We start from the raw sequence: 22,264 nt of genomic DNA, 5'->3' as shown, positions 1-22,264 counted from the left end.
TTCACAATGCAGGAAATTCACAACTACCTGCCCCCCACACCCCCAGTGACCCCTACTCCATGCCCAGAAGATGGTAAAAAAAAAAAAAAACACCCCAAAATCCTCCAGGATCCCTGGTCAATCTGGCCTGGAGGAAAATCGCTTTTTGACCCCAAAGTGGCGGTCGGCATTTCACTGGGCATGTAAGAAAGGGCCACAAGAGCCAAGCACTGACACAACCCTTCCTGTCCTCCCTCTCACAATCTGCCTAAGTTCACATAATCAGCCTTGCTGTCAGATGGCCATCTAGCCGCTGCTTAAAAACCTCCAGAGAAGGAGAGCCCACAACCTCCCAAGGAAGCCTGTTCCACTGATGCAAAGACACCCAATAGGCTTGCCAGCCTCCAGGTACTAGCTGGGAATCTCCTGCTATTACAACTGCATCTCCAGCCGACAGAGATCAGTTCACCTGGAGAAAATGGCCCCTTCGGCAATTGGACTCTATGGCATTGAAGCCCCTACACAAACCCCACCCTCCTCAGGCTTTCCCCCAAAATCCTCCCACCGGTGGCGAAGAGGGACCTGGCAACCCAAACACCCAACGAGCTGCCATGAGAGAGTGTGGTTTCAAATCTGGGTCTCTCAGATCTTAGCCCGACCCTCTAACAGCCAATTCTACGCTATTCACACTATGTTTATTAAAAATGCATGTACTATCAAAGTGTCCCCCCCCCCCATCAAGTTGCAGTCAGTTTACGGTGATCCTGTAGGGTTTTCTTTGGTCGTGACCCTGGGGCTTCCTTGGTGGTCCAACCCTGCTTAGTTTCAGAGATCGGATGAGATCTGGCTTGCCTGGGCTATCCAGGTGAGGGTATTGAACTATATGTGGACAGAATGGAGCGGGTGCAGAGGAGAGCGACAAGGATGATCAGGGGCATGGAGACCAAGCCCTACGAGGAAAGGCTGAGGGAGTTGGGAATGTTTAGTCTGGAGAAGAGGGGGTTGAGGGGGGACAAGATTGCTCTCATTGGGGTATTCTTCACGGAGATTTGCTGCTGTTTCGACGCTGTTTTGCATCGGAGGCAAATTTTGGTTATTCACTGCAGAGCTGTGTTTTCCCCCAGGGAGAATCTGCACTGCCATGAAAAAGCTATTTAAATCAGTTTATTATTTGCTCCGATTCGAAGCAAAATCCACCGTGAAGAATACCCCATTAAGTATATGAAGGGCTGTCACTTAGAGGAAGGCAGGGAGCTGTTCCTGTTGGCAGCATAGGATAGGACTCACAAGAATGGGTTTAAACTGCAGGCGGAAAGGTACCAGCTGGATATTAGGAAATAATTTTTTACAGTAAGTTGTTCGACAGAGGAATTGGCTACCTGTGGAGGTGGTGAGCTCCCCCTCACTGGCAGTCTTTAAGCAGAGGCGGGACAAGCACATGTCAGGGATGCTCTAGGCTGATCCTGCATTAAGCAGGGGGTTGGACTAGATCGCCTGTGTGGACCCTTCCAGCTCTATGATTCTATATACATGATTACATTCAGTCGACATACGTAGATTAGCAATGAGAATTTTTGGACTGGAGTGTCGGTTGCCTCTGTTTATCCCTGGCAGGTTTCTGATGACTAATGATGAATGTACAGATGAGGAATAGAAGAACAGAATGACGGAAATAAGAGAAAGAGCTGAAATCCACCCATTCCTTCGGGTAGCAAACGTGAAATGCCCGTTCATTTGAGCACACAGCTAAATGCTGCATTTCGTAAAACTTGGCAGGACTCAACCGCTGCTTTTAATCGGCTCTGGAATGCAACTCCCCACTAAATGTTTATTGTCTTAATTTTGTTCAGTTGACTGTCCAAAGCTTGTTTTCCAAGCTATGCTAACAAAATTAAGCATCTTCCTGAGTCTGAGGAACCTAAAGGGGGCAGGGTTTGGGGAGGGGAGAGCCCCCAGCTGGGTATAACGTTACCCTCCTAAGCAGCCCTTTTCTCCAGGGGGACAGATCTCTGGTGTCTGGACTTCACTTGTACATAAGAACATAAGAAAGGCCATGCTGGATCAGACCAAGGTCCATCAAGTCCAGACGTCTGTTCACACAGTGGCCAACCAGGTGCCTCCAGGAAGCCCACAAGCAAGATGACTGCAGCAGCATTGCCCTGCCTGTGCTCCACAGCACCTAATATAATGGGCATGCTCCTCTGATCCTGGACAGAATAGGCATGCATCATGACTAGTATCCATTTTGACAAGTAGCCATGGATACCCCTCTCCTCCATGAACATGTCCACTCCCCTCTTAAACCCTTCCAAGTTGGCAGCTGTCACCACATCCTGGGGCAGGGAGTTCCACCATTTAACTATGCATTGTGTAAAGAAATACTTCCTTTTATCTGTTTTGAATCTCTCACCCGCCAGCTTCAGCAGATGACCACGTGTTCTGGCATTACGAGAGAGGGAGAAAAGCTCCTCCCTGTCCACTCTCTCCATACCATGCAGAATTTTATAGACCTATTACAACTGATCTCCGGCCGTTAGAGATCAGTTCCCCTGGATAAAATGACCATTGGACTCTATGGCATTGAAGTCCCTCCCCTCCCCAAACCCCACCCTTCTCAGGCTCCACCCCAAAAATCTCCCGCCAGTGGCGAAAAGGGACCTGGCAACCCTAGCCCCTACCTACACAACCATTCACAGGAATAAAAATGTAAATAGTCTATCCCGAGACAGACCCTAGCCTGGTCTGTCCGGGACCGCAATTGCCACCCGGAGGGGCCCCCACCCCACCCGCCATGGACCCATGAGGGGCCGAGATGGCAAGACAAAGCATCCTCGCCGCGACCACCTTACCAGAGGAGCTTCTTTTCTCCTCAGGGAGCCGAACGGGACCAGGACCCGGGGCTGAAGCCAAGCAGCCTGGACGGGAAGAAGAGGCCGGGGCTAGGGTTGCCAGCTCCAGGTTGGGAAACTCGTGGAGATTTGGGGGTGGATCTAGGGGAGGACAGGGACCTCAGTGGGGTACAAAGCCACAGAGGCCACCCTCCAAAGCATCCATTTTCTCCAGGGGAACTGATCTCTGTAGTTTGGAGAGGAGCTGTAATTCCAGGGGATCTCCAGGTCCCACCTGGAGGCTGGCACCCCTAGCATGGGGCCCACTGAGATTGGGGAAAGCCTCCCCTGGCTAGAATTTAGCACACCATGTCATCTGGAGGGTGAGGATCTGCCCACAACAGGAAGTTGTTTGGGTGTGCCGGCATCCTAGTAATCTTTGGAGAAACAGGGTGGATTGGTTTTGCCTCACACTGGCCGGATGATTGATCTTATTTGGGCTCCTGAGTAATTTTTTGTTTCCTGCAGGTAAGGCAGAAACAAGGGGCAGGGAATGGGAAAGGGCGTTCCCTTCCTATGTTCTGGGTCACCTTGCCATGGATTGTGCACCGTGGTGTAGGTGCCTCTTAGAATCATAGAGTTGGAAGGGACCACCAGGGTCATCTATTCCAACCCCCTGCACAATGTAGGAAACTCACAACTACCTCCCCCCTACACCCCCAGTGACCCCCACTCCATGTCCAGAAGATGTCCAAGATGCCCTCCCTCTCATCATCTGCCTAAACCCTATGGTTACAGAATCAGCATTGCTGACAGATGGCTATCCAACCTCTTCTTAAAAACCTCCAGAGAAGGAGTGCTCACCACCTCCTAGACGGGATTGTTTTGACTTTGGAAAGGTTGTCACACCAGCCCCATACACAACAGGGTTGCCAACCTCCAGAAGAAGAATCAGACTGGATCAGACCAGTGGTCCATCTAGTCCAGGGGTGGGGAACCTTTTTCCTACCAAGGGCCATTTGCACATTTATGACATCATTCAGGGGCCATACCAGGTGTAGATCTCCTGGGGGGGGAAGAGGCTAGGGTTGCCAGGTCTCCAGCCACCACCTGGAGGTTGGCAACCCAGGGGAGACCACACAGAGAAGGCCTGCAGGGTGCCCCCACTCCCCCCTCCCAGGCGGAAGGGCAGCCAGCAGTGGGCCCGAGCAAACGAGGTGCCAGGGGGGCGCAGCCCACAGTCGATCGGCAAGGGAGGAAGGAAAACAGAGAAAGAGGAAAAGGGAGGGAGGGAGAAAGGGAGAGAAAGGGAGAAAGAAATGGAGAGAGAGGGAGAAAGAAAGAAAAGGACGGAGGGAGACAAAGAAAAAGGGAGAAAGAGAGGGAGAAAGAGAGGGGAAAAAGGAGAGTGACAGAAAAAGAGGAAGAAAAGAGAGAAAAGCCTTTCCCCCCCCCCCACACACACACGCTCACGCTGGCCCCTTGCGACCGGGCCCCAGCCTCCCCTGCCCACACACACACACACACACCCGGCGGCGCACAGAGCCCCACTCAACCGGGCCCCAGTCTCCATGCCCTCTCCTCCCCAGAGTCCTCAAAAGGGCCCCCCTGAAGCCCGATCGGCTCCTGCATGCATGCTCTGCTGCCGGGAGCTGCCAGCCTCTTTCCCCCTCCCTCTCGCTGCTCAACAGCCGACAGTCGGCGAGAGGAGGTCCAAAGGGCACCGCAGCGCTGCTGTAAGCCATGGTGCCAGGAACACCCTCTGGGAGGGCCGGCCTGCACCCCGCCTCTGCAGCAGGGCCCCGGAGCTCCCGAGGGCCACAAAAAATGTCCTCAGGGGCCGCATATGGCCCCCGGGCCCCACCCCTGATCTAGTCCAACATCCTGTCCAACCAGTTCCAAGATCTCTTTCCCTCTTGGTCTCAATAAGTTCAGACCCCTTCTGGCTTGGGTGAATGACGGGGTTTCCATTCTCCCTGGGACAAAGCAGCGGGTACGTAAGAGGCTGTGTGGATACAAAAGGACATATTTCTTCACACAACGCATGGTTAAATTGTGGAACTCCCTGCCCCAGGATGTGGGGATGGCTGCCAACTTGGAAGGCTTTAAGAGGGGAGGGGACATGTTCATGGAGGAGAGGGCTATTCATGGCTACTAGTCAAAATAGATACTAGTCACGATGCATACCTATTCTCTTCAGTACCAGAGGAGCATGCCTGTTATATTAGCTCCTGTGGAACACAGGCAGGAGAATGCTACTGCAGTCGTCCTGTTTGCAGGCTTCCTAGAGGCACCTGGTTGGCCACTGTGTGAACAGACTGTTGGACTAGATGGGCCTTGGCCTGATCCAGCAGGGCTTTTCTTATGTTCTTATGAATACTAGTCATGATGCATCCCTATTCTCTCTAGTATCAGAGGAGCATGCCCATTATATTAGGTGTGGTGGAACACAGGCAGGACAATACTGCTGCAGTCGTCTTGTTTGTGGGCTTCCTAGAGGCACCTGGTTGGCCACTGTGTGAACAGACTGCTGGACTAGATGGGCTTTGGTCTGATCCAGCGTGGCCTTTCTTATGTTCTAATGAAAAAGCACGCTTGTGTTTGTTGAATAATAGGTTCAGTCCTCGCCTTTACGAAAGCTGTAATCAGCATTGGAAATGTCCTTTTTTTCTTCAGCAAGTCAGCATAAATAGACGCAGTAGGATCTGTGCTGTTGCTAATGTAATTATAAGGTTCAGAGCAGGCGGATTGCATCAGACCAGGGGTTCTCAAGTGAAATCTCCCAAGTTTTAAACTGTTACTGGAGGGAGAAACGGTTGTCATTGACCAGATGGCAACACCAGTCTTGTTTGGTGCCTTGAAAGAACACACAAAGGATTGTCCCAATGACAATGGCAGTGCATAATTACTGCCAGCCCCTATTGTTGCTCCGACGGCAAGCTGTGATTATATCCTAAAATGTCAGTGTATTCTTATCCCGCGCTTTTTGTATTCCTTGCAGAGTCTCCAGGCACCACATCAAATCTTAAGAACATAAGAAAAGCCCTGCTGGATCAGACCAAGGTCCATCAAGTCCCGCTGTCTGTTCACACAGTGGCCCAACCAGGTGCCTCCAGGAAGCCCACAAACAAGATGACTGCAGCAGCATTGTCCTGCCTGTGTTCCACAGCACCTAACACAATAGGCATGCTCCTCTAGTCCTGGAGAGAATCTCTCGTGGGGAAGACAGCCAGTTCACAGCTCATAAGCTGCATCCCACCGCCAAATAGGGTTGCCAACATCCAGGTGGTGGCTGGAGATCTCCCACTATTACAACTAATCTCCAGGCGATAGAGATCAGTTTGCCTAGAGGAAATGGCCACTTTGGAAGGTGGAATCTATGACATTACATCCCACTGAGGTCCCTCCCCTCCCCAAACCCCACCCTCAGGCTCCACCCTTAAAATCTCCAGGTATTTCCCAACCCTACTGCCAACCCAACATTTCCAATCTCTACCCTTCCCCATACCCCATGAGAAAGGTTTTGGGACAGAGCCTGAGGAGGGCAGGGCTTGGAGAGGGACTTCCATGTCATAGAGTTCAATTGCCAAAGCGGCCATTTTGTCCAGGGGAACTGATCTCTATCAGCTGGAGATCAGTTGTAATAGCAAGAGATCTCCAGGTAGTACCTGGAGGTTGGCAACCCTACTGGGGGAAAACGTTTCTGTCTATGGAAATGCTCCAACGGTTCCGAGTCCCTATTGAGCTTTTCTTGTTCCTGGAATCCGGCATCAACTTCTTCATAACATGTGCACACTATCATGGGACGAGCCGTGGCTCAGTGATAGAGCCTCTGCTTGGCATGCAGAAGGTCCCAGGTTCAATCCCCGGCATCTCCACTTAAAGGGACAAGGCAAGTAGGTGCTGTGAAAGACCCCTGCCTGAGACCCTGGAGAGCTGCTGCCGGTCTGAGCAGACAATACTGACTTTGATGGACCCAGGGTCTGATTCAGTACAAGGCAGCTTCATGGGATCATCTAAAAGAAGAGACTATGCTGTTGGGGTACCACGTGCGGCTCCAACAACTATGACTTTAAACGAGGCAGAATTACTGAGTCCCCGCTGTTCTTGGGAGCCACAAAATCCAGAATGGTTCTGCCTACGGCGGCAGTCACCGGCTGCCAGAGTGGCAGAGTTATCAGTACCAAAGGTCAAAATCTTTGCTGGGTTTGCGTAATTTCTGTACAATTAGCAGCACGTAAAACATTGTCACTGAGTTGTACAAGAGCGACTGGTGTATCCTCTGTAATAAAAGTACCGCTCGACGTGTCCCAGAACAATTCATTACCAACTCCCTTCCCCCCCCTTTCTGGGAAAAGGGTATATATTTTATCATTTTCATCAAAATGTTTTTTACTGATACCCCGACCTGCATGGCCAAGGCTAGCTTTATTTTATCAGATCTGAAGCTAAACGGGGTCGGCTCTGGCCAGTATTTGGATGGGAGACCACCAAAGAAGTCCAGGGTCTCTACTCAAAGGCAGGCAATGGCAAACCATCTCTGTTCGTCTCTTGCTTTGAAAAACTTCCAGGGTCACCCACAAGTCAGCTGCAACTTGATGGCCTTTTCCACCCAGGGCAGGGCATGTATGGGTCCCTTTTAAAAATAATTGCACCCGAAGTTCTTGACATTGCTGGTTTGTATGTAAATGTAACTTTATACCTGTTACAGCAGGAAGGGGGAAATGGTGCCTTTCTTTGCTGGGGAACTCCCTTAGACCGAGAGTTCCCTAGAAAGTACCCTGGTAACCCGCCGCCACCACCACTCAGGACCCCCTGAGAACCTCTAGACCAGGGCTTCTTAAACTTCTTCCACTCTGACTCCTTTTCCCCCAAGAAATTTTTATATGACCCTGGGTATATAGGTATATATATCAGTAAATGTTTGATTTGTATACCTATTTTTTATTGCCAAATTTTCCACGACCCCCACATTCAGTTACGTGACCCCATATGGGGTCGTGACCCACAGTTTAAGGAGCTTTGCTCTAGACTGACCAGCTGAGAAGGTAGTCTTCCAGCGCAGTACTAGAACAACAAAATAACTTATTGCCAACCTGGTAGCACCCATGCAGTCTAGAACACGGGGAAGAGATTAAGAGAAATAGAGATATAGATGGGACTAAGTGAAGCACCCCCCCCCCCAAGTCTTTATAGAAAGGTTTACTGTAAAAGAGAGAAACAAAGGGAAAGGGTGGGAGAAAGGGATTCAAAAGGGGGTGGGAAGAAAGGCAAACCAAATACAGATAAAACACACAGCAACAACTGCACGGAGTTATTTATTTATTTTTTCATTCTTATAACCCGCTCTACCCTGGCAGGCCGGGCTCAGAGCGGCTCGCATAAACGATCAAAATACAATAGAACTATAAAATCACATAAAACAATAAATTAAAACCGGTCTAACGTATTAAAATCAGAACTACAAATGGCGCACAGAGTTGTCATATAAGGCCAGAGTTTGGCCTGTAGGCGGTTATTCCGCAACGGTGGGTAAAGTAGGGAGGCCAGCGTTTATAGTAAACCCGTACCTGACCTCAACCATAGGCCTGGTGGAACAATTCTGTTATTCAAATGAAAAGCAATACAGTTAACAGTAACTAAGCAAAACACGTTATCTATGCTGAAGCTGGTTCCTCTGAGCTTGTGCAGAGTTCCTTGTGGTAACAAGAAGTCGGAGTCCTTAACACCCTACCCAACTTCCTGTGGACCCAGTTTCTACTTGAAGACTGAAAACTGACGGGGAAATCCCAAATGTCCCCATACCGTATTTATGCTAAATGGCATTGAAAGTCAGCCGGACTCCTTTCTAAGAATGACAAACAGATTTCTCCACTCCCATGCAAATCCCTATCTCTGATGTCAGAGGCTATGTTTACCAATCAGAGCTATATCCCACATAGTCCCACCTCCATCAGGCACCTGGTAATGCCTCTGAACATAAGGAAAGTGTCAGCGAGGGCACCCAGTCGGGCCCTGGATAGCAAGCTCTGTGTTCTCCCCCCCCCCCTCCCGCCCCGTCTCGTGGGAAAGTTCTCTTCAGTTTGGGAAGGGGGGACGAAGGCCGGAGGCAGTAACACTTCCACTTCAAAGCCTTCCTATTGTAAAGCAACTATCTGTTCTAAAGGTGTCAATTCTGCCAGAAGCCTGGCACCTCTTGAAGCTTGAAAGAACCCTGATGTTTTGCATTTCAAAGATTACGTGTAGCCAATTCTAGTGTGTGTTCTCTATATAGATAGCCTGTATCCTCCCCATTGGCATTCTGACCTTAAGTTGTATAGACGTTCTGAACCCGTTTGCTTTCTTAATAAAACTTTTAAACTCTCTGCAACGTCTGGAGCAAAGTTTATTATTACTGAGATGCAACGAGGTACTGAAGTCTGACAGAAAGCCATATTGGATCTGGTCCAAACTGGATCGTCCTTTGTCCAAAAGAGATTAAGTCTGCCAGGATGGTACAATGTGGAATGGAAGTGAATACCTTTACTGTAATGTAATTAAGGGTCCCAGACCCTCTAGGTAGCGCTTCTGAGCCGGAGCATGTTTTAGGATTTCTGTCACCACACAGCTCAGAGGCAGCGGATGAATTCATTTCCTAATCATTCAATTAAATGGAGCTTTTAAAAGTTGTGGGTGGGTTATCCCATATTTATTTACATACTACAACGCTTCTGTCACAAGCATTGGGAAGGTGCAGTGGCTCAGTGGTAGAGCCTCTGCTTAGCATGCAGAAGGTCCCAGATTCAATCCCCGGCATCTCCAGTTAAAGAGATGAGGCAAGTAGGTGATGTGAAAGACCTCTACCTGAGACCCTGGAGAGCCGCTGCTGGTCTGAGTAGACAATATTGACTATGATGGACCAAGGGTCTGATTCAGTAGAAGGCAGCTTCATGTGTTCAATGTGAATAAAATTATGATTGTGAGTAACAATGAAGAGGTTTGAATTATGTTCTGTGTTAGCAATAATTAGAAAACTTGGCATTAAAATATGATGCCCTGAATGGGGAAAAATGAGTCTGGCTGTGAATTTTTGGGGGCTGGTTCCTAGAGAAAGAAAACTTGGTCGAGGTCTGCCTGAGGGGGAAATCTCAGAATATACACCTACACCCGCTTTACACTGGAATGTAACTCCCAGAGGTTGAGAGAAAATCAGAAAGTAAGCCAAATTCTTCCATTGATTCCTTCACGGCTGGTGTGTCAGTTGCTCTACAGAGTCCTTCCCTTGAGCCCAGACCCAGTATGGAAATGCCATCGACGAAGCAGCTCCAACTTCTCCCTAACACAAGAATGCACGTGTGAACGGCGTGTCATAAAGCAATATGGAGAGGAGCTGGTTCCAGGTTTTGGAGGGCCCTGGGCATACAGTCCCGGGGGGCCATCTGCCCACCACCAGGAACCCCCTGACACCCTCCTTTCCACCCCCTGCAAAACCTCCACTTGCCCACGCATCCTTCTCTGGGAATTATCATTAAAAATGCATAAACCTTGAATAAATCAAAGATCAATTACATAGAAGAAGAGCTGGTTTTTATATGCCGACTTTCTCTACCACTTAAGGGAGAACCAAACCAGTTTACAATCACCTTCCTTTCCCCTCCCCACAACAGACACCCTGTGAGGTAGGTGGGGCTGAGAGAGTGTGACTAGCCCAAGGTTACCCAGCTGGCTTCAAGTGTAGGAGGGGGGGAAACCAACCCGGTTCACCAGATTAGACTCCGCCACTCATGTGGAGGAGTGGGGAATCAAACCCGGTTCTCCAGATTAGAGTTCACCGCTCTTAACCACTAAACTGCACTGGCTCACCATGTTTAAAAGACCTGTTGGCAAGTGAACTGCACCATTATCACATCCTTGATCGTTTCGGAACCTGATCTGGGCTGTAGCTTCATATTCAAGGCTATTATGCTGAGCTCAAACATCTTTTCCTTTCCTGTTCGTTGGGAGGATATCCTGGACAACAGCCTGGCATGCGTCCACAGGAGACAAGCCCTGAAAGACAAACAGCGGATTCCGTTTCAAACCAGCCTCTCGCACCATCCGTTTGTGTTCACGTCTCTGAACAAATTAGGATCCAACCCTATAATCTACAGCTTTCCAGCTGTCCTAGGTGAGCCTTCGCTGTGTTCTGAATCATGCTGCCTTAGTATATAAATTGGACATGAATCTGCTATTTCGGAACCACTGGCAGACTCCCGAGAACTATGTTACATTTCTGCCGTTCCTTTTAATCGTGGCATTGGGGAGAGATCTTGGCGTACCTCTTTATCAGCAAACAGCCCGCATCCTGGCAACGGAGAATCCCCCACTCATCCTGGATATTTAAAGGGAGCCCCAGAGGAAGAAACCCCTAGATGTAAAAAAAAAGAGCACATTATTAATGACTTCAGGAAATAGCTGTGTTGGTCTGCAATAGAACACCTAGATTTGAGTCCGGAAGCGCCTTAGGGGCTGAGAAGATTTTCCAGGTATGAGCTTTCGAGAGTCAAAGCTCCCTTCATCAGATGTGGAACACAGGCAGGATAATGCTGCTGCAGTCGTCTTGTTTGTGGGCTTCCTAGAGGCACCTGGATGGCCACTGTATGAACAGACTGCTGGACTTGATGGGCCTTGGTCTGATCCAGCATGGCCTTTCTTATGTTCTTATGGAGGATGGAGCTATCCATGACTACTAGTCCAAATGGATACTAGTCATGCTGCATCCCTATTCTCTCCAGGATCAGAGGAGCATGCCTATTATACTAGGTGCTTTGGAACACAGGCAGGAGAATGCTGCTGCAGTCCCCTTGTTTGTGGGCTTCCTAGAGGCACCTGGTTGGCCACTGTGTGAACAGGCTGCTGGACTTTTCTTATGTTCTTATGACTCCCGAAAGCTCACACCTGGAAAATCTTCTCGGTCTCTAAGGTGCTTCCAGACTCGAATGTCACATTATTAACAGATAGTTCTGGTGACTCTGTATCTGCAGAAATTGTTGGAGAAGGGGTGTCAAACTCACTTTTTACGAGGGCCGGATATGACATAAATGCCACTTGGTCGGGCCGGGCAATGCCTCACCAGCCCAGATCGAGAAAGGGGGATAGCTGCCTCAGCTGGCTTGCGGGCTGGATAAGAGCTCTCAAGGGGCAGGATGTGGCCCATGGGCCTTATGTTTGACATCCCTGGGTTAGTGTCTAAGAAGAAGAAAATGGAGGCGCTAATCAAATGCGATCACTTATTCAAGCTGCCTCCCTGTATCCATTAAAAAAAAAACACCTTTCTTTATTCATCTCCTTTACAAAAGGTGAGAAACTGGCAGAACAACTTCTCAGTTAACAAATTCTGCACTGCGCATTTTACAGAGCGCTTACTATTAATTAAGGACTCATTTTTAGGGGCTCGTTGCTCTGATATAAATACTAACCCAGATGGCTGTTGTCTCCCTCCAAGGAAAGAGGCATCTGAACTCCCTCCCTTCAAACACACGAGGAGACCCAACACAGCCAACGAACAACATTTGCATCTGACATAAGGCAGGCGTGAAATCTGAACAGCTTTCCCGGTCTGCACTGCTCTCTCTTACCAACTGTTATGTTTCTGTGGATATCCAAAGCGATCAAACCTAGTGAAAACACAGGGGTAATAAAGATCTACTTATCGAGCAACGCTCAGGATATTACTCAAAATAAATTCATCTGTTTGCCTTGGAAATAAAGATGGGAAACTGAAGATGGGCAAATAGAGACTGGGCAAACAGAAATGATCCTGGGAGTTAAATGGAGCCAGAGGCTGCTAGGATGAGATTGCGGGTTGAGTTCAAGAAGAGGGATAATTGGGGGTGAGTCTGCAAATCCGTTTGGCGTTTTTATTCGCTCGGTTTAGACAAATGAGAGGGGGAAAGATTAAGCGTGCTTATACTGGAATGATCGAACAGCATTTAATTCTCCAGTTAAATAAAGACGTTATTTGAACAATCATATAACAGCATATGCTGTTCCTCTCGAGTTTTTCCGGCAGGCCCTTAAATCTGCAAAGGGGAACATAATGTACGTAAATATCCAAGCAAGTTCCAGAAGATGTTCTGAACCCTTGGACAAATAGAAAAGGACCATTTTTTTAAAAAAGAGATGAAACTCTTTCTCCACTTCTAGAGAAGCCAGAAGTATCCCTCAGAAATCCTCAGTTAAAACATTCTGACACAGCATGGTGGGCACAGCAACAAAATGGCTGCCACAGGAGGCGGAACCAGCCACAAAATGGCTGCCACAGCTTAGCTTCAGTAACACAGTGCAGATCTTCATGCTGTGGTGGCTGCTGCTGCCAAAACAACACTTAAAAAATCTATATAGCCAATCAAATCTCCCATAGTCAATCAGAAGCCTTGCTGGTAGGGTTGCCAGGTCCCTCTTTGCCACCAGCGGGAGTTTTTTGGGGCGGAGTCTGAGGTGGGCAGGGACTTCAATGCCATAGAGTCCAATTGCCAAAGCGGCCATTTTCTCCAGGGGAATGGATCTCTATCTGCTGGAGATCGGTTGTAATAGCAGGAGATCTCCTGCTAGTACCTGGAGGTTAGCAAGTCAAAAAATAAGGGCACCTCCGTGCCTATACCGCAAGGTTTGGAAATTAGCACGGGAGAATGGGTACAAAAAAGCACATAGACAGGATACAAAATAGCAATGGTATAATAAGTGACAATGATGAAAAAGACAAGGACAGGTGTAGAACATGAAATCTTAACCACTACGTTGCTAAATATATACACAAGAATACAAGGTAAGTGTAAAGCAGGGATGGGGAACCTCAGGCCCGGGGGCCGTATGTGGCCCCCGAGGACATTTTTTGTGGCCCTCGGGAGCTCCGGGGCCCTGCCATGGAGGCGGGGCGCAGGGCAGTCCTCCCCGAGGGTGTTCCTGGGGCTGCGGCTTACAGGGGCGCTGCAGTGCCCTTTGGACCTCCTCTCGCCGACTGTCGGCTGTTGGTCGGCGAGAGGGGAGGGGGAGGGATGCTTCCCCTAAGGCTGCCCCCTACAGCCGCGGCGTGCAGGAACCCCGCGGCACATTGTAAGCCCCTCTCGCTGCCTGTCGGCTGTTGAGCAGCAGTGGGAGGGGAGAGGCTGGCGGCTCCCGGCGGCAGAGCAGGCATGCAGGAGCCGATTGGGTTTCAGGGGGGCCTTTTATGGACTCGGGGGGGGGAGGGCATGGAGACTGGGGCCTAATCGCTCGGGGCTCCATGTGCCACAGGGTATGGGTGTGTGTAGGCGGGGGAGGTGGGGAGCTGGGGCCTGGTTGCGCGGGCTGGCGTGCACCAGTGTGTGCCTCCGTCCTTTTCTTTCTTTCTCCCCCTCTCTCCATTTCTTTCTCCCTTTCTCTTTCTCCCTCCCTCCCTTTTCCTCTTTCTCTGTTTTCCTTCCTCCCTCGCCGATCGACTGCAGGCTGTTTGCTGGGCCCCACCACTGGCTGCCCTCCCGCCTGAGAGGGGGGAGTGGGGGCGCCCTGCAGGCCTTGTCTGCGTGGCCTCCCCTGGGGTTGCCAACCTCCAGGTGGTGGCTGGAGACCTGGCAACCCTAGCCTCTTCCCCCCCCCCACCGGGAGATCTACACCTGGTTATGGCCCCCGAATGATTTTATAAATGTGCAAATGGCCCTTGGCAGGAAAAAGGTTCCCCACCCCTGGTGTAAAGCAATTCCTTTGGTGCAAAGTAGGATGCAAAAGTCCTCTTCTGGATTTCAATAATAACCAGTCTCTTTAGGATATCCAATGGCAGGTATAAATCCAAAAAATGGGGGACGGCCGTTTCACATTCTTTTCTTCAGCCCCATAATATGTCCTATATTTAAATACATTATTTTTTAAAATACCAATATAATTTAGCACCAACATCAAGTATTATAAATATTGTAAAAAAAATACATACATCCATTTTGTAGTAAATAAATTACATAAGAAAGTAGTCTGTTTTAATTCAATCTTCTACAGCAACAATATAACCAGTTCCCAATGGGATACAAGTATAGTATAAACTATTCCTTCTTGTTCTCAGTTAAATACAAATCAGGTGTTTGCACATAACTCACCAAGTGCTTCTTCTCTCTAAGTTACCGTATATACTCTACCTAAGGGGAACCTACTGACACTAACAACTACCGTATACTATTTAAATTATATGAAACAAGAAAGGTCGTTTTCAAGATTCAAACCCTTAGGTTTAACTGAATCAAAAACGTGAATGAAAAAAGCCTCTTTCTGTCTTAATTTTTTTTCTGTATTTCTTTTATCAAAGCGTTTTCCTTTCAAATGTCAAATGACAAAGAAGCGAAGGTCATTTTCAGAATGACGAGCAGCAATGAAATGGTCAACAACAGGAGCGCTAGAAAGCTTAGCGTGTATGCGTGCCCAATGTAATATTCTACTTTTAATGGGTCTAATGCTAGAGATCGCCTTCCAAAGCAGACCATTTATCCAGGGGAACTGATCTCTGTCGCCTGGAGATCAGGTGTAACAGCAGGAGATCTCCAGCCACCAGCTGGAGGTTGGCAACCCTATGTCTAGGCCTGCTTAACATTAGTCAGGAGACTAAAATGTACCCTGACTGTCTTAATTCCTGGGGGCTTCAGGCCAAGAAGTCTCCAAAGCAACTAGATTTCAAGTGGAGCAAGAATATAGATCATCAGGGTGTCGATTTACTCAGTATGGCAAGCACCCACTTCTTCTTCTGTCAATGGACCGGTATTCATTTACGAAACAAAAAGGCAAGGCAGGTTCTACCCATAACCTGCATGAACTGCAGTACCTGACTTAAAAGTTCCTCTCCCAATTGTTTGTGGAGCACATTCATATAATGTTAAACAAAGGTTTTCTTCTGGAGTGATTTTTGTACACGTCTGTTATGCCTCTTTTTTTCATTTTGGATTGTCTCATCATAGGGTCACATCATGAGATGACGAGAGACACTGGAAAAGACAACCATGCTAGGAAAAGTCGAATGCAGCAGGAAAAGAGGAAGACCAACAAGAGATGGATTGACTCTATAAAGGAAGCCTGAGTCTGCAAGACCTGAGCAAGGCTGTTAAGGATAGGACGTTTTAGAGGACATTGAAGAAGAGTTGGTTTTTATATGGCAACTTTCTCTACCACTTAAGGGAGACTCAAACCGGCTTACAATCACCTTCCCTTCCCCTTCCCACAACAGACACCCTGTGAGGTAGGTGGGGCTGAGAGAGTGACTAGCCCAAGGTCACCCAGCTGGCTTCATGTGTAGGAGTGGAGAAACAAATCCAGTTCACCAGATTAGAGTCCGCCGCTCATGCGGAGAAGCGGGGAATCAAACCCGGTTCTCCAGATCAGAGTCCACTGTTCCAAACCACCGCTCTTAACAACTACACCACGCTGGCTCTCTCATAGGGTCGCCATGAGTCGGAAGCAACTTGACAGCACTTCACATGCATTATGTCTTTTGCAACATTTATCGCTTTCCCTCTCTTACCGGCACATCTGCCAAGAGACTAGAGGCAGCACATTATTCCAAATCCCATTTCCTTCGGAGTGAATCCTGAGTTTTCCATTAGGCTTTTGTGTAGCCACAGCACCCTCTGGAGGCCTTGAAAGAAAGAGCATAATAAATGCCCCAAATCTCAGCTGCTCTTTTCAGAGTTCCAGGTGGGCAGCCGGGTCAGTCTGCAGTCAAAGAGCAAGTTTTGAGTCCAAGAGCACTCGAGACACCTACACCCCTCCCCCCTTCTGCTTGGATCTAAGGACTCAGAGATCTCCATTCTTACTTGCTTCTGACGAAGGCAGCTTTGACTCTCGAAAGCTCATACCCCGGAAAATCTAGTTGTTCTCTAAGGTGCTGCTGGACTCAAATCTTGTTTTTAGGGTGGGAGCCCCAGTAAACCTGCTAGGCTGCTGAATCCCTGGCCTAACGCTGAGCTTTTGCAAACCCCTTAGGTAAGATCACAATGGGTAGCTGTGTTTTTCTGTCTGTAGCAACAGAAAAGAACAAGAGTCCAGTAACACCTTAAAGACTAGCAAAATTTCTGCCAGGGTATGCGCTTCCATGAGCTATGGCTCACTTCTTCAGATAAAGCTAGAATGTGAGTCTATCTATCCTTAAGTAGAGAAGAGTGAATTCGGACACCCAATGTCAATAGCAGGCAAATGTCAATAGCAGGTAAATGACATTAGCAGGCATGATTGGATTAGGTGTGATATGCAGAGGGGTGGCAGCCGTGGAGAAATCAGCACTGGCAGTGCGACATGAATCTTCATTATTAGTTGTAATTCAGCAGTAACCGCAGCAAACTAATAATGAAGTTCAAGACACTGCATTCTCCTGGATTGAACAGAGATCTGGGATTCAGCTCAAGAGTCATGTTTACAGTTGTCATCATGTAACCATCTACACAAGAGTTTGCATGTTTTCCTCAGTGCAGTTCCATTGTGTGGGAAACACCCCAGAATCACTTCTCTGACATTTGTCAACGTGTGAATTACTTGTTTCAGGGGGAATGTTTCAGATAATTTTGTAGGAGTTACTGGGGTGGAAAGTGCCGTGAAGTCACAGCCGACATATGGTGACCCCATAGGGCTTTCAAGGCAAGAGACCAACAGAGGTGGTTTGCCACTGCCGGCCTCTGCATAGCAACCCTGGACTTCCTTAGTGGTCTCCCATCCAAGCACTGACCAGGGCTGACCCTGCTTAACTTCTGAGATCTGACGAAATTAGGCTCATCTGGGCTATCTAGGTCAGGGATAAATAATTAAGTGCTGTCATGTCACAAATGACTTATTGCGACCCCGTAGGGTTTTCAAGTCAAGAGATGAACAGAAGTGGTTTGCCGTTGCCTGCCTCTGCGTAGCAACCCTGGACTTCCTTGGCGGTTTACCATCCAAGTACTAAGCAGGTTCAACCCTGCTTGGCTTCTGAGATCTGATGAGATCAGGCTAGCCTGGGCCATCCAGGTCAGGGCAAATAATTGTGTGCCGTCAAGTCGCAACTGACTCAGGGCAACCAATCATGGGGTTTTCAAGGCAAGAGAGGAGCAGAGACAGATTGCCTTCTTCTCCGTAATGACCCTGGACTTCCTTGGGGGTTTCCCATCTAAGCACTGACCAGGGCCGACTCTGCTTAGCTCACGAGATCAGATGAGATCGGGCTAGCCTGGACCATCCAGGTCAGGGGACAGGAGTTACTACTTAATGCATAACCATTAGCTCATTACATCAGCCTATGGTTGTACACACATTCATTTTAATATGCATTATGCTAACATCTCAATAATTATAAAAAAACCCCAATAAAACTACATTCAGTAAAGATAGCTTACCTAACGTATCATGTTTCTTCAAGCTTTTTTCCGTTTCTAAATGCTCCTATAGAACATGAGACATTGAATCAAGGATGTTATCAAATACTAGCCACTTGTATGGACTTATAAGCAGAAGCACAGGAATGTCCAGATTTGTCCTGAAGCTATATGCCAAGCACGAACACTTTTGGTATGATTACTTAATGCTCAGCCTGGGATTTAATCTGATGATGTTGAGAAGTGCCAGCAAGTTCCAGCCGAATTATGGCGACCCTGCAGAGATTTCGAGGCAAGAGACGAACAGAGGCGATTTACCATTGCCTGCCTCTGCGTAGCGACCCAGTGCTTCCTTGGTGGTCTCCCATCTAAGGACTAACCAGGGCCGACCTTACTTAGCTTCTGAGATCTGACAAGATCGGGCTAGCCTGGGACATCCCAGTCAGGGCAGGAGTTAATCTAGGGACTGGCAAATGGCAGACTCTGGAAGGCCCCCTGCTGGCCACTTGCAGAATTTCCCACACTGTCTAAGAAGCCTATCATACATTTCCAGCCAGATTCCTGCCGGACAGTCTCAGGAAGCATTAACCAATACTTCTTAACGTGACTTGGGACCAACCTACCTTAAGGGCCACCTACTCCGATATAAAACTATGCGACCACTGTGGTCATGTTCAGTGGCCCTTCTTTGGGTACCTACAGCGCCTGAGTCTAAATGTGTGGCGACCCAATAAAGGGCCTTCTTAGTCGTGATACCAAAATTATGGAATTTCCACCCCAGGGGGGATTCATCTGTCCCTGTAGATTGTTGTCTTCCTCCAGCAGGTGAAGACTTATCTGTTTCGTTTGGTGTTCCCTCACTGACCTTCCTTCTTGTTTATGCATTTGAATTGTTAGTTTGGTCTTATAATATTTGTTTTTAGAAGATAGTTTAAATGTCTTTTGTTGTTTGCTGCCTTGGGGATCCTAAGTTGGCAGCATTAAAAATGCTCTACATTAAATAAACAAATAAATAAAATATAGCAGAATATTACCTGATATGCCTCAGTGCCCCGCTTACTCATCAAACGTCTGTTGTCTTCCACTGTGAAGCCTTGGTCTTTAGCAAAAACCACAGCGCCGTCTCCAGCTAGAAAAGTGTGAGGAGCCTCTTCCATGACCTTACGAGCAACGGCAAGAGGAGTTCCAATTCTTCGTTAACAGAAGGAAGATATTTTAGAATACTTTTTGATCCATGGGGGCTTTTAAGAAGTCATTGTTATTGCTGAGTGCAACGGTGAGCACACAAAATGTTAAAAGCACACAAAAAAGAACATTCTAAACTAGGCTGATCAGTATGGTGTAAGAAAGCCAGCGTGGTGTAGTGGTTAAGAGCAATAGTTTGGAGCGGTGGACTCTGATCTGGAGAACCGGGTTTGATTCCCCACTGCACGAGAAGGGGAGGCTAATCTGGTGAACTGGATTTGTTTCCCCGCTCTTCCACATGAAACCAGCTGGGTGACCTTGGGCTAGTCACAGCTCTGAGCTCTCTCAGCATGCCACTGGTGCTCTAAACCTAAATGAACATACAATAAATAAATAAAAAATGGTGCAAACCTGTACAGAGTTACTTGAGACTTGGCCCACCAAAATCCAGGGACTGGGACTTGAGTAACGCATGGGATGGCGCTGGCAGTCTCCCAACCACTGCGAGATGCTTTTGCTACTATTAAAAGTTTTGAAATGTGGCTAAAACCGTTTTTTGTGTGTGCCATCAAGTCGCAGCTGTTTTATGGCAACCTATTAAGGTTTTCAAGGCAAGAGACATTCAGAGGTGGTCTGCCGTCACCTGCCTGGTATCCCTTGGAGGTCTCCCATCCAAGTGCTTGCCAGGGTTGACCCTGCTTAGCTTCTGAGATCTGACGAGATCGGGCTGGCCTGGGGCTATCCCAGTCAGGGCGGGTTAAAACCTCAGGCATCTTTATTCATACCATATACCAATGTTTATAACATACTATATATGTCAATCCTTACCCATGGAAAGCTGCTACGGCTCCAAAACGGCCGGGCTGCCCTTCCATTATTGCCGCATCGCATTGGATGATGCCCTCTTTGTTTGGGTAGCCTCCCTGTCCTATTACGAAAACTCCCATCTTTTTGTCATTTTCTATATCTGGGTATGAGTTGAGAACTGTTTACGATCAAATTGTGTTTTGAAAAAGAAAGCCTGTTATAAATAAACAGCCAGCATCTGAGATTAAGGTCATTTATGCACGGTCGCTTTAACCTCCTTTATTCCGTTTCAGCCAGGATTAAAGTAACCCGGATTGGGTTATGTCCATGGAGGAGAGGGCTATCCATGGCTACTAGTCAAAATAGATACTAGTCATGATGCATCCCTATTCTCTCCAGGATTAGAGGAGCAGGCCTATTATATTAGGTGCTGTGGAACACAGGCAGGACAATGCTGTTGCAGTCATCTTGCTTGAGGGCTTTCCAGAGGCACCTGGTTGGCCACTTTGTGAAAAGACTCCTGGACTTGATGGGCCTTGGCCTGATCCAGAAGGGCTTTTCTTATGTTCTTATGTGGACTCTAATAAACTCTGCCCTCCTCAGGCTCCACGCCCAAAATCTCCAGTTATTTCCCAACCCAAGATAAGCTTTCCAACCCTGAGTTGGGAAATTCCTGGAGCTTTTGGGGGTGGAGTCTGGGGGAGGGCACTATCTGGGGAAGATAGGAACCTCAGCAGGATACAATGCCATAGAGTTCACCCTCCAAAGAGGCCATTTTCTCCAGGGGAACTGATCTCTCTCACCTGCAGATCAGTTGTAATTCCAGGAGAAATTACTACTCCTTCTGGGCATGGAGCAGGGGTCACTGGGGGTGTGGGAGGAGAGGCAGTTGTGAATTTCCTGCATTGTTCAGGGGGTTGGACTAGATGACCCTGGTGGTCCCTTCCAACTCTATGATTCTGTGTTCTTAGGTTCTCATACAGGGTCCAGCCTCTCAAGTCCAAAAGCCAAGAAAGCAACATTTTCCATTTGTCATTCCTGGACATCACCAGGCCTCCCCTGGAGGTTGGCAACAACCAGGGTTGCCAGGTCCTTCTTCACCACTGTTGGGAGGTTGAGGGTGGAGCCTAAAGAGGGCAGGGTTTGGGGAGCGGCTTCAATGCCATAGAGTCCAATGACCAAAACGGCCAGTTTCTCCAGGGGAACTGATCTCTAGCGGCAGGAGATCAGTTGTAATAGCAGGAGATCTCCAGCTAATACCTGGAGGTTGGCAACCCTACCTGGGAATCATAGAGTTGGAAGGGACCACCAGGGTCATCTAGTCCAACCCCCCTGCACAATGCAGGAAATGCAGTTGCAATTCCCGGCGATCTCCAGCCACCACCTGGAGGTTGTAATCAAACAACGGCCTGCAAGTGCTATTCAGGAGTATAGAATTCAAAGTATGGCACAAGACAATTATTTCCAAAATTAGGAAAACAAAAATGCAAATCTTGCTTTTAGGGAAATATATTGATCTCAAATATATTGTTCTCAATATATTAGGGAAATATATTGTTCTCAGTTGTTCTCAATATATTTCCCTAAAAGCGAGATTTGCATTTTTGTTTTCCTAATTTTGGAAATAATTGCCTTGTGCCATACTTTGAATTCTATACCACCTGGAGGTTGGCAAGCCTACCTCCAGAGGAATTGCGCTGTGCAGCGTGGGAAGCAGTTGTCATTCCAGCAAATCTCCAGGCTCTAGCTGAAGGTTGGCAACAAGTACTTGTTGTTGTTGTTGATAGGTACTTGTTGTAATAATAATAATAAATTAATAATAATAATAATAATAAATTAATAATAATAATAATTTAATAATAATAATACTAATACTACTACTAATAATAATAATTGCTGCTGCATCGCCTCCTGGAGGCAATCAGTCGCCGAGCCCCCTCGCAGCAGCCCCTCCCTCATCCTCTCCACTGCGGGGAGGGAGAAGGCCCAAGTCCCCGCAGCCGCTGCCATGGCAACGGCGGATCCAACAGGAAGTGAGGGGGCGGTGGAGCGGCACGCGCCCTACATGGCCTGGGCAGACGCCGGGCGCTGATTGGGCGGCGGAGGGCCGGCGGCGGCGACGTCGGGTTGCGGGCGGCGGAGGCGGGCCTT

At 48.2% G+C, this 22,264-nt stretch overlaps 1 protein-coding gene across 1 annotated transcript; it reads right to left on the bottom strand.

Annotated features, from left to right (window-relative positions):
* Positions 1 to 10,029: 10,029 nt before the first annotated feature.
* On the bottom strand, positions 10,030 to 22,123 carry LOC130483895 (N(4)-(Beta-N-acetylglucosaminyl)-L-asparaginase-like). The gene is given in 9 exon segments (XM_056856803.1): positions 10,030 to 10,124; positions 10,732 to 10,786; positions 10,788 to 10,871; positions 11,105 to 11,193; positions 12,404 to 12,442; positions 18,143 to 18,188; positions 19,156 to 19,312; positions 20,135 to 20,277; positions 22,016 to 22,123. Coding segments are annotated over 9 exon segments (816 nt in total).
* Positions 22,124 to 22,264: the final 141 nt, after the last annotated feature.

This window comes from Euleptes europaea, chromosome 10, assembly GCF_029931775.1.
Source record: "Euleptes europaea isolate rEulEur1 chromosome 10, rEulEur1.hap1, whole genome shotgun sequence".
NCBI lineage: Eukaryota > Metazoa > Chordata > Lepidosauria > Squamata > Sphaerodactylidae > Euleptes > Euleptes europaea.
The sequence above is the reverse complement of the archived record's forward strand: the minus strand, read 5'-3'. Positions and strand labels throughout refer to the sequence as shown.